Below are 13,061 nucleotides of genomic sequence, written 5' to 3'. Positions count from 1 at the left end.
AAAAAACTAAAAATTAAATTTCAATTTTGTGCTACACAGTAGCAAAAAAAAAAAGAAAAAAAAAAAAGAAGCCTAAATATACAAGAGCCCATGCAACCTTAAATCATACAGCACAAGAGCTCTGTTGATATACATTTAAGCATCACAGTCTCAACCAATCTCTTTTGGTCAAAATTAAATAAAAATAATCAGTAGGAGATTTTGACATTTGTTCCATGATGTCATTGAATTCCAGGCATGACACTTTAAGGTGTCATCATACAGTTTTGTCCTCTGTCTGACAAAACATCAATACATGTAAAGGGACACAGCATATTAGGGTGCTTCCCATTTCTAAAATTGTGCATTTTCGTTTCGTTTCCTTCTTTACTTTCCTTGTGTCCTTGCTCCATCCTCTTAGGAAATGAGAAAGGAGGAATCGAAGCAATTTGTAAAATTGAATGACGAGGATGCACAATTTAAAAAATGAGACGCACTCCCAGTACATTTTAAATTTAGTGATAACTGCACTATGCAAGTCCCTCAAAAGATACCATGACATTATAGAACTTTGCCAGGCAATACATTTGTAATTGTCCATTTCTGATTGCTACACTTCTGAAGAGCCAGCTGGTAACCATGCTCCACTTCTGTACTTTCTACCAGCTCCAGGCAACGCTTCGACTTCCTGTTCTGAATCGAGCCTCCCTGGAAGACAAAAGACACATCAAAATGTTAATAGTCACATAATTTGGACTAAAATGTAATTAGATTACAGTAACTAATTACTTTGTAATTAGATTCCCCACAACATTGATTCATCCATATTTAGAGGGTGTGCTGAAAAAAAAAGAAAAGAAAAAAAAAAGAACTGCAACTGTAAACACTTCACACAACATAACAAAAAAACTACTTTGTTTTTCTGAAATGCTGAGCCTGTGAACCATCTTATGTTTCTCCTCTTATTTCAATTCATGCAGGTTTGACTCATGAGAGCATCCAATTATTACATTAAACAAAGTTGCATTTAAAAAAAAAAGCAGGAGGAATTCATCATGTAAAAGCCTGTCGCTCCCATAACGAGATTTTAATAAATGTAATTATCTTTACTATTGACCTTAAATTGTAAGTGCATTAGTTAATTGGTTGGGTGATTGCTTAACCTTTTCCACCCACTGCACAAGTGAGCAATTTATAAACAATGCCTATACTTTCTATATCTCTTTTCCTTGGGCTCAAGTTGTTGAATACATTTATGTTTGAATTGATTAATGGTTCAGTTAAAGACTGGATTTTCTCTACCGAGAACAATATGTGGACAGAACACTATATATTTAAGCAGTGTAACTTTTTCAGTATAACTTTTCTATTAGCTAGGTATTATTTTATAGGGTAATTGTTTTATTATAAATCTTCACTTTCTTCTTCTTTTGTGTTTTGCAATTTGCATTCTTCGTGCATATTGCCACCTACTGGGCAGGGAGAACAATATATAGTAAAAAAAGAACTTGAATATTTATCTGTTTTTCAACCACACCTATTATATATCTTCTGAAGATATGGATTTAAACACTGGAGTCGTATGGATTAAGTTTATGCTGCCTTTATATGCTTTTTGGAGCTTTAAAGTTCTGGCCACCATTCACTTGCATTGTATGGACTTACAGAGCTGATATATTCATCTAAAAATCTTTGTTTGAGTTCAACTGTTCTATCCCTTTAAATTAAAAGTGCTCTGATTTCTAGCATGCGTCATGAAACTGGAATCACCATTAGGGACCAGTGCATCTGCTACAATTAAGTTCTCTTCATCATCAGCCTTCTTGAAATATATCCTCGTTTTTGCACAAACTGGTTGTTTTGCCAAATGCCCTTATATATTTCAACTGAGTACATATGCTACAAGCTCAATGATGCCTTTTTTCAAGCCTGGCCATGCAGTATCCTGGATACAGACAGAAAAACAGGTGGTCAACAGATCTTTGAGGACAAAATGAGTTGATAAAGACTTAAAGGCATTTCTGATGCTATACTAACCAAAATCCATTTTACTCTTTTACTGGTTTTGTAATTCTTAGCATCTAAAAGGCCACAATTGATTTGGCCCTTTTTCCTCCCACCTGATTCCATTTTAAACAACTCTTTATCCCTTTATATCCCATCAAGCTCACCTGAGATAAAAAGGCACGTCCCGAGGGCCTTTGTGAGAACTGGTATCTTTCATACTGTTATAGTGTGTATGATAGCGTGTTTGTTCATCTAATGCGACATCTCTCCCAAGGGGGCAGCATTACCCCTATCTGATAACCTGTTCTGGCATTTCCACATTTTAGCTAAACCCTTTATATCAGTTATTCCCAACCAGAGATAGTTCACCCAAAAATTTAAATTCTGACATTTACTCAGCCTCATGTTGTTCTGAGCCCGTATGGCTTTCTGTCTTTCGTGAAACACAAAAAGAGATGTTAGGCAGAATGTAAGTCTCAGTCACCATTCACTTACATTATATGGAAAAAGATGCAATGAATGTGAATGGAGCCTGTGACTTACATTCTGCCTAACATCTTTTGTGTTTCACGGAAGAAAGTCAAACGGGTTTGAAACGAAATGAGGGTGAGTAAATGATAACATAATCGTAATGTTTGGGTAAACTATCCCTATAAATGATGCAGACTGCAGTGAAATATGTTAATTCATCCCTGTTTGAATATAAATGAGTATATTATGTGGCTCATGCCATTGAGTCTATGGCTGAAATTAAGACGCATACTATTATCCTGACTGGCACTTAAATTAGGAGAGCTCTAAAAGACACACAGCTCACACCTTTGAATTATTAATGCTTGATATCCTGAAAATGTCCAGTCGTACAGCTGGAGGGCTGACAGATGCTGCAAATTTGACAGTAAATTTTAAGGGAAAGTTTCTAAAGTCCTTAAATGACTTCAGAACTTCAGAAGAGAGAGATTCTGACATTGGCTTTAATTCAGCTAAGGGATGTCAGTGTGTGTGTGTAGTGGCCCACAATGGGAAGGTCTTTATGACACTTTTGTAAAAAAATAAACCAGGCCGTGCAGACTGGTCACTGTCATAAACTCTAATTTAAAGGAAAACAGTTTTTTTTAGAAAAAGCAAAATCGAAGGTACAGTGAGGCACTTACAATGGAAGTGAATGGGGTCCATAAACATTAAAATACACACTTTCAAAAGTATAGCCACAAGATTAAAGTCAAAGTAAACATTATACACATGTGTAAACATGATTTTAGTTTGATAAAATCCGTGATTTACCTGTGTTACAGCACTTTACCAGATTAAAAAGGGAATAGCACTGTGATGTTGCCATGACAACAAAGTTGTAATATTGTATACACACTGATGAGCCAAAACATTATGACTATGGCTGTCACGATTATGAAATTTGACTGACGATTAATTGTCAAACAAATAATTGCGATTAATTGTCCGTTTTAGGGCTATGATGATTAATTGTCTCTTAGGGCTTTCTCGAATAATTGTCATATAAAATGTGTGTATACACCTCAAGAAGACATTTTTATATATTTAACTTCAAATATATAAATCAAATAATAAAACAGGAAAATATGATTTTATTTAAAGGCTTAAAAATTTATGAATGACATGAACAATAATGTTTTGTATAACAAATCATTTTTAAATACTAAAATATGTCTCTCTTTTTAGTTAACTTTAATATTGGTCAATTTTACACTGACATTGTTGTTTTTGGAAAATACATTTTATTTTTGGTAAAAAAAATATTATATATATATATATTTATTATATTTATATTATATAATAAAATATTATATTATGCAATAGTAAAATATTTCTATCCTAGTTTCTTCACTTTCACCCATTATTTTAATGCTCTTTGTTTAACCCAAGAGCCCTTATTTCTCATGAAGCAAAACCTTTGAGATTTCATTTCATCATTTTATCACTCCACAGAAAGAGAGTAAGCGTGTGTCTCGTCCTCTGTGCCACTGTATTAGCCATTACAGGATAGTTTAAAGTGAAGCCGGAGCGCTTTGTGTTCACTATCAAAGTTTATATTTGTTAGTTTATATTTTGCACTTGAGAAGCGTTTCACGCGCTCTTCCGGACAGAAGCTGCTCTGGTTGACGTCCGCGGTGTGGCTCAGTGATGCTCAGAGTTCAACTGAATGACACACAAACATGCCGTTGATGGCATTTATATATTCACTTAAAATTCCCTTATTTGGTCATTAAAATTTGATTGAAATTTGAAGTGCACAATAATCGTGGTTCTCTTAAATAACCATGGTTAGATAAATAACCGTGATCAGACGATTATTTAATAATCGCGACAGGCTTAATTATGACCACTCACAGGTGAAGCGAATAAGGTTGATCAAGGCCACATGTCAAGGTCTGGGTAGATTAAATGTAAATGAACAATCAATTCTCGTAGTCAATGTGCTGAATGCAGGAGAAATGGGCAAGAGTAAAGACCTAAGAGACTGTCAAGGGCCAAATTATGACCAGACGACTGGGTCAGCGCATCTCTGAAACGGCAAGGCTTGTGGGGTGCTCCCGTTCAGCAGTGGTGAGCATCTACCGTCAGTGGTCCAAGGAGGGACAAACAGGCGACAGGGCGTTGGGCGCCCAAGGCTCTTCAATGTGTTAGGGCAATGAAGGCTATCCCGTCTGGTCCAAAACGACAGAAGGTATACTGTGGCACCACAGAAAATGTTAATGATGGTTATGGGAGGAATGTGTCACAACACACAATGCATTGCACCCTGCTGCGTATGGGGCTGCTTAGCCGCAGACCAGACAGAGTGCCCATGTTGACCCCTGTACACGTCGAAAGCACCAACAATGGGCACGCGTTGTGTTGGAACTGGACCTTGGAGCAGCGGAAGAAAGTCACCTGGTTTGATGAGTCCCATTTTATTTTACATCAGTGTGCACCATTTAGTGATGGCACCAGGATGCACTGTGGGAAGACAAGTCGGTGGAGGGAGTGTGATGCTCTGGGCAATGTTCTGATGGGAAACCCTGGGTCCAGCCATTCATGTGGACATCAATTTGACAATGGCCACCTGCCTAAACATTGTTGCAGACCAGGTACACCCCTTCATGGCAATGGCCTCTTTCAGCTGGATAATACACTCTGCCATACTGCACACATTGTTCGGGAATGGTTTGAGGAACATGATGAAGAGTTCAAGGTGTTGCCCTGGCCTCCAAATTCCCCAGATCTCAATCCGATTAAGCATCTATGGGATGTGCTGGACCAACAAGTCCAATCCACGGCGGATCCACCTCGCAACTTACAGGACTTGAAGGATCTCTGCTAATGTCTTGGTGCCAGATACCACAGGACACACACCTTCAGGGATCTTGTAGTGTCCATGCCTTGGTGGGTCGGCACTGTTTTGGTGGCATGCAGAGGACCAACAGCATATTAGGCAGGTGGTCATAATGTTTTGGCTCATCGGTGTAACTTTACACAAATAAGGTTAGTAAGAGATTTTTTATTACACTAAATTCATGTTAACATACATAATTATGTCTTGTTTTCGTCTTGTGGCTATACTTTTGAAGCAGTGTGTATTTTAACTAGGGCTGTCGATTTAGTTCATTGTGATTAATTATATAAAAAAAATAACGAGTTGAAAAAATATTGCAATTAATAAATCCCTTGAACCGTAATAAGGAATATTCCTACCAACTGAGCAACTCCTAGTCTCAGCCTCAAACGGCATGCCCACGGACCACCCACAGTCTGTGTTCTAACCGTCTGATGCATATAGCACACAAAAATGGAAAACGCTTTATCAATCAACTCAGCGCAAATCTGATTGCTTGGTTCGATGGAACTTCTGCAAGTGGAAGCACACAGGACTTTATCATCAATTTGCGTGGAAACACAGTTGTGTTAACATGGATACTTGTTGATACAATGAGCGTTTTTGAGGATGAAATTATCACCAGATTTGTCCAAGTTTACCAGGTTAGTGACATTAAATTTTTTAAAGACATTCAGAGTTTCGTTTGAGGCACATAGCAGAAAATAAAGTGGATATCCACAAGCTGCATATTCTTCTTTGTTTACTTAGGTTTTGTGTGCTGTACTTGCATTCTCCACACATTTTCCACTATTTTCTTGTGTGTTTTCTGTGCAGTCACTCACGGAGATTGTCATGCCATTATATAAATTATTTCTTTCCCCATGTCGTTTGTTTGTTTGTTTCTTTCATTTTTTTACACCATGCCAGCTTCTATGGCTATATTCATGGCGGGAACCAGGTTTAGTTATTTAAAATATTTAAATAAGTTAAATGAGGTGTTTAAGATTCATTTTTCCTAAAACCTTAAAACTAAATTTGGATTCACTTGATTAAAAACCTTTTCAAAATCAACTGAATAATACAGGTTCCTCACATGTGTAGAGGTATGACAGTCCAGTAAAATATGTTTTTCCCCATGTCGTCTTTTATTATGGTATGATATATCTTGGATAACCCCACCCCTAAACGGCACGTAATGACAAAACCAACTGTGACTGATCACTTTACTTGTCAGTTTCCTGTCTAAGTGGGCAGTTCTTGGCCAATCTAAGCTGCTATAGATCCCAGACCTTTTCTGTTTTAGTCAAAGGTCTAGCAGGGACTGCTGACTAGTTTTAAATAAACGATGGACGAGTCGAAATAATTTTTGTATTAAACATTATGCCATAATTAATCTTTAATATTATCACTGTACAAAGTACTAACCAGACCAGCATTTCTTTAAACGTTTCAATTTGTTAAAGCAACATAGATTGTGTTTATAATGCCAAAGTGAGTATGGATAGTACAAGTTGTACTGTTTACATATACTGTAATAATTTCCTGAAACAACATGTATACCTGAGTAAAGAGCCAGGACGGCTTCATGTGCTTGTTGCTGGCATAGCTGCATTCAAGCAGTCGCAGCCGGCCGTTCACGTCCACCAGGCACTTGTTGTCATCATCATCAATGGTTGGACTCAATCCTCCAATATGCAACTGCTGAGAGCTGGTGTAGTACACATTCTGAAATAACAAGGAAAGACACTGTTAAAGGTATAGTTCACCCAAACTGAGGCTAACATTCTGCCTAACATCTCCTTGTGTGTTACAAATGACAATGAAGAAAGAAATTCATACTTTTTGGTTGTTCCATGCTTTAGAACAACACAAGAGTGAGTAAATGATGACATAAAAACAAGATTGTTTTTTTTATATAGCCATCATATATCATTTATAATTTGATCCATTCACTTATCTAATATCGTGATCGATTGCTTTTAGGTTGTCTGAGAGTCTTTCTGACAGCATGTGTATTATCCAGCTTTGCATTAAACAGCCAATAAAATTAATTATTTATGTAAGGGAATTGTGCCTTGCCTCTGAAATCTGAAACACATTTGGCTCAGTTCCAAATCCCTGTGTTAATGACTCCTAGTGTTGCATCTTAATCGGCTCAACAGGGAGGAATAACTTCTTATCAAATGACTGTCATTTGTTAATTTGTTTCCCAACACCCAACCTGGGCAGCATGCCAATTTACTTACTCCCACTATGCACTTAAATGATGTATATTGCAGGTGATGGGAAAGTACATACTTTTGAGTATGTAGTAAGACAGTATGCCAGAATTTGGGCATACTTCAAAGTAAAAAAACAGCATCTTGATCCCACAGATCCCTTTGCTGCTTAAACGTTAGCACCTAGCAGTATTCATTACCTTAAAATTGTGGCTGTCAATCAATTACAAAATGAAAGCAAATAATTACATGTAGATTAACCAAATTAACTGCTAATAATCATATATTATAAGACTGCACATATTTGCTGTGAAAAGCCTGTATTTAAGACACTGTGTCAAGTTATATACAGTTCAACTTTAAAAAATGTGTCTCGAAACCCCTGCGTTCTGTTCCAAAAACTAGATGTCTAGCTGTTTTTATTGTGTCCCATGTGATTAAATGCAACACTTTTCATCAACTGCTAAAAGTCGAAAGAGCACCGTCACTAAATCCTCCTCTTCCAAATCGTAAAAGGTTGTGAGTAAGATTAGCCCAAAAATCATAATGCATGCTCGGAAATCTGTGAATAATACACCATCTAATCATGTTTGCCATTCTATTTTTAAAATACTATGATTTGTTATAAACTAATCCTAATATCGCACACTATGAAGTACAGGTAGCATGCGAATTGGGATGCAGCCCTGGTTTTCATTCAGATTGATCACACTTTAATTTCTGCAAAAATAGGATGAAAGTTGAAATTGGTCTACGCTAAACGAAATTTGAATCATTATGTTGTTTATTTCTCGATCAGATGGTCATTTTCTTTGAAAGGCACACATATCTGACATAGTTTAAAACCCTTGTTTTAGCCAGACTGATCACATTGTTAATTTGTCAACAGTAGGTGGAGAGGCACTGAAATTGGTCTGCCCCCAGAGGCCAAACATGTGTGAGCTCCAGTTTCCAGGTGAAATGTCCACAGAGTGGCAGCAAAAGTGAGTTGCATTTTTTGTTGTAAATGATGTAATACAGTCAACAGGAATGTATATTTTATTGTCTCTACTCCCTAACCCAAACCCTAATCCTAACCGTCAGTGGAATAACAATTTAATTTTAGAGCGAAAATGCAACCTCCAAATCATGCTCAACATTGTTTATGTAAACATAATTACTTCCTGGTTTCCATGGGACCAGAACCCATGTCTCCAAATTCTCTCAGTAATGTTCTTATCTGAATTGTTTAAAAATGTCTGATGGGGAAATTCGGCTGAATAGGGTTGATTTCAATGTTTGTGAACTTTCAGAAGCAACATGTCAATCATTTAAGACAAGTAAATTCCCTGATATTCAACATGTACTTTGAATCACTACACATTTTCAATGTACTCTGAATCAATGCACATTTTGTTGGGCCTGATCATTTAGTTCCCTCAACTTACTGAAAAACAAGCCCTTTCTGAGAGAATTTGTTCAATGCATCTTTTTTTCTCAGGACCTGAACTGATTGATATTTTACTTTTGAAGCATGTGCTTGGAAAACCTCTCACAGTAATATTGATTAAATTTAATACAGATGTTTTTTCCAATTACTGACTGATGTCTCTTCAATCAGATCTCTGAATGCATCACACAGTTTGATACTTTTATCAAATACATAGATTACATTTCCTATATACGATCTAGTACAGTTTTCGCAATCACAGGGTTTGGTTGTTGTTCTAGGGAAAAAAAATCTGATAACAGTTTGGCAGAGACAAGTCCCTTTCCTGTTTGGGTCAAATCAATTCTGATCTCTTGGTGTCCCTTGAGAGTACCATGCGCTCTACCAACCTGATGAAAAATGTTCTTAAACCAGCCTAAGTTGTTTTTTTGATTGTTTGTTTTTTTGGATTTTCTCCCCTTTTTCTTCCAATTTTGTAATGCCCAATTCCCAATGTGCTTTTAAGTCCTCGTGGTCATGTAGTGATTTGCCTCAGTCCAGGTGGCGGAGGACGAATCCCAGTTGCCTCCGCGTCTGAGACTGTCAACCTGTGCATCTTATCACGTGGCTTGTTGAGCGTGTTGCCACGGAGACATAGCGCATGTGGAGACTTCACGGCATCCACCGCGGCAACCACGCTTATTTCAACTCACCATGTGCCCCACCGAGAATGAACCACAGTATAGCGATCACGAGGAGGTTACCCCATGTGACTCAACCAGGCCAATTTTGTTGCTTAGGAGACCTGGCTGGAGTCACTCAGCACGCCCTGGGATTCGAACTAGCGAGCTAGCAAACTCCAGGGGTAGTAACCAGCGTCTTTACCACTGAGCTACCCAGGCCCCCTGGTTTGTTGGTCTTTGATGGTTTAAGCTGGTCTAGCTGCTCCCCCAACCTTGCCAGGTGGAAGGACACGAAGCATGCATTAGTGTCTGCCAGCTGGAAGTCGTTAATCATCTGACCATCGGGACTACCAGCACAGGTAATGGTTCCAGCAACGGGAAAAAAGGATCTAACGGTGCGGGCTCTTGTGTTGTCTTCAAGTGACCAATGAGCTGCTTCTTTTACTGAAGTACTGACAAGAGGTCAATCTGATCTGAATGCTTTCATGGCACTCAGCTGCATATCATCACAAAAGCTAATTGTAATCCATAGTGATTCTGTCAAAAAGCATTTTTCCACACTAAAACAACTAATGAAATCAGAAAATGGATGCACAACAGTCTTTTTTTATTTCATGTAATTTCTTCATTCACTAAAAAATGCATATGGACATCCGTGTTCTACGGCAAGCCTCGAGGGAATAAATACAAAATTACAAATTTTCACAAGGTATGAATCGCTTCCTAAATCACTTTTACAATTGTTTATGCTCACGCACTACACCTGTAGTTATTTCGGCGAGCTCCACGTGACAGGGAATCATAGAGAGAGAGAGTGAGTTGCAGTGAGTTGGTATGTTTGTTATTCCTCAACCATTCTTAATCTGTAAATGTTTCATACCTCCAACTGAAGAGAGCGAGATCTCAGCAAAACAGTCGGCAAGTGTGACATCCTCGGTCAAAATCTAGTTGTTTTGGGTCTGCTAGTGTGGCGCCGGCTTATGATGCCTCAAGCTATTTTCTCTAAAAACTAACCAGGTCCCACTATAAAAGTAACTACTCAAATTGACTTTGGAATGGCACAAATGCAAACAGCTCAAACATTTGCGAGGCACCTTGAAATGAAAACTTCTCTATGAACACAAAGGCTTAACAGTCAGTAGATGTATCTCTGCAGACACATAAAACTACTAAACATTCATTCACAATGGAAACAATGCTTGTCCTTCGGGATCCTTTGATGAGCAATGGAGCTTTAGGAGAATGAATGGGGGGCTAAAATGGGACAGAGAATAATATAAAAGAGCGGGGGAAATAATTATTCAACTTGCAACGGACTCATTTAGCACTGTTCCTCTATTTCAACTTGAGGAAAAGGCTGCTTTTCACTGCTTGGGAGATTTATGGCTATTGTATGAAAACAATGTTACTTTTACTGAATAAAAGTGAGATACATGCTGAAAGAAAGAGTGAGTGTGTATATGCTCCATTTCAAACATGCTCAAATCCCCAAACAACTGCTTCAGTGCTAATACGCTCAACTGATGTATTGTCTAACACTCCATTTAGGATAGAACAAATCCAGCATAACAAGAGGTAGTAAAAGGCTCATACTCTGCACATACCATCCCATACAGGAATCTAATATATGGCATAATGGATATACATATACATACAATCACTGAGCACTTTATAGGAACACCTGTACACCTACTTATTCATGCTTTTATCTAATCAGCCAATCATGTGGCAGCAGTGCAATGCATAAAATCATGCAGATACAGGTAAGAAGCTTCAGTAAATGTTTACATCAAACATCAGAATGGGGAAAAAATTTGATCTCAGCGATTTCTATTGTGGCATAATTGTTGGTGCCAGACAGGCTGGTTTGAGTATTTCTGTAACTGCTGACCTCCTGGGATTTTCACACACAACAGTCTCTAGAGTTTATCCAGAATGGTGCCAAAAACAAAAAGCATCCAGTGAGCGGCAGTTCCGTGGACGGAAACACCTTGTTGATGAGAGAGGTCAAGGGAGAAGTCAAAAGAGAATGGCAAAACTGGTTTGAGTTGACAGAAAGGCTACAGCAACTCGAATAACCACTCTGTACAATTGTAGTAAGCAGAATAGTATCTCAGAATGCACAACATGTGGAACCTTGAGGCAGAAGACCTCATCGGGCACTTTATTAGGACCATAGTGTTCCGAATAAAGTGTTCAGTGAGTGTATATATAAAATACATATATAAATATTGGTCATGCATAGTTTTCTCTGATATATATAAAAAGTTGCATACTATTACATATAGGCAACATATTTCAAAATACTACAAAAGTTTATATTTTACAAAATATTTAACATATAATTTCCCAAATCATAGTGGAATTTGAATATGTAAATATATGCCCAAAAACATGAACTATGATTTTATATGTACAGTATGTTCATATTGTCATGCCTTCCTTGGGCTCTCCACCTCCCTCAGTGTTCTGCTCCTCTTCTCCCGACTTCTAATTCGCCACACCTGCACACAATCAGCTCACTCATCAAGGACTACTTACCTTCTGAAGTCACCTTCACTTCAGTTCACTGTCAAGTCTCACTAAGGACTATAGTTTGACCGCACTGCTCCCATGCAGTGTAAATTTATTGAAGTTTATCGAAGTTTGAAGATTTACCTTGTCGTTTGTTTTGGTTACCAAGTTTCCTACTTACCGTTACTTACCTGTGTCATCCCATCTGTGTTTTGATCTCACCGTGCATTTCCTGTAAACCTTTTGTGCTCTCACTAAATGCTCTCGAACCTGGTCCCAAAAAACTAAACTTGTGTGGACTGAATCTGTAACAGAAGACTTGACCCACTATGGAACCAGTGAGACCAGACTCACCCAGTGCTGATGAGATCCTTGAGGCGCTTGTATATCAAGGCCGTCGTTCCATCACAGATTATGCTATTACCTGCTGTACCCTCAACTCAGCCAGCGGGTGGAACGAAGCAGCACTCCACATTGCCTATTGCCAGGGGCTCACAGCTACACTCCAAAGACAACTTGCTTCCTACTACGATGCGATGGGGCTTGAGTATTAGTACTCTATCACCAATGTCGCAACCAGAGTGAAGTTTAGCTACTCCTTACGCCACGGAACCCAGCGACGAACCCATGCAAGTGGATTCATCACATCTCAGCTCCGCAGAGTGCCATCGCCGTATCCAGCATCACCTCTGCCTTTACTGTGGGGCTTCCGGCCACCTGCTGAATAACTGCCCCATTCATCATACATGAGTAGTGGTGAGTTCAGTCCAGTTTAAGCCTGTGATTCATTCCCCGATGAGTACAGTGGTCACCATTTCTGCCAATTCTCTATCTTTCACCGTAGAGGCCCTCGTCGACTCGGGTTCCGCTGGTAACTTCATCTCCCCGACACTCTGCCAACGAATCAGCCTCACCGC

The 13,061-nt window shown here is 38.5% G+C and overlaps 1 protein-coding gene across 2 annotated transcripts in view; it reads right to left on the bottom strand.

Moving 5' to 3' along the window:
• The window catches only part of galnt18a (UDP-N-acetyl-alpha-D-galactosamine:polypeptide N-acetylgalactosaminyltransferase 18a), a 75,455-nt gene continuing 62,394 nt past the window's right edge, over positions 1-13,061 (bottom strand). For both annotated transcript variants that reach the window (XM_051689800.1, XM_051689801.1), the window contains 2 exons: positions 6,881-7,045; positions 1-687 (listed from right to left, as the gene is read on the bottom strand). In XM_051689800.1, coding sequence (XP_051545760.1) covers positions 541-687; positions 6,881-7,045 — 312 coding nt within the window. In that variant the 3' untranslated portion in view covers positions 1-540. The remainder of the gene's footprint in view (positions 688-6,880; positions 7,046-13,061) is intronic.

The sequence above is a fragment of the Myxocyprinus asiaticus genome, chromosome 46 (assembly GCF_019703515.2).
Source record: "Myxocyprinus asiaticus isolate MX2 ecotype Aquarium Trade chromosome 46, UBuf_Myxa_2, whole genome shotgun sequence".
Taxonomy (NCBI): Eukaryota; Metazoa; Chordata; class Actinopteri; order Cypriniformes; family Catostomidae; genus Myxocyprinus; species Myxocyprinus asiaticus.
Note: the sequence above shows the minus strand (reverse complement) of the source record. Positions and strands in the feature narration are given on the sequence as shown.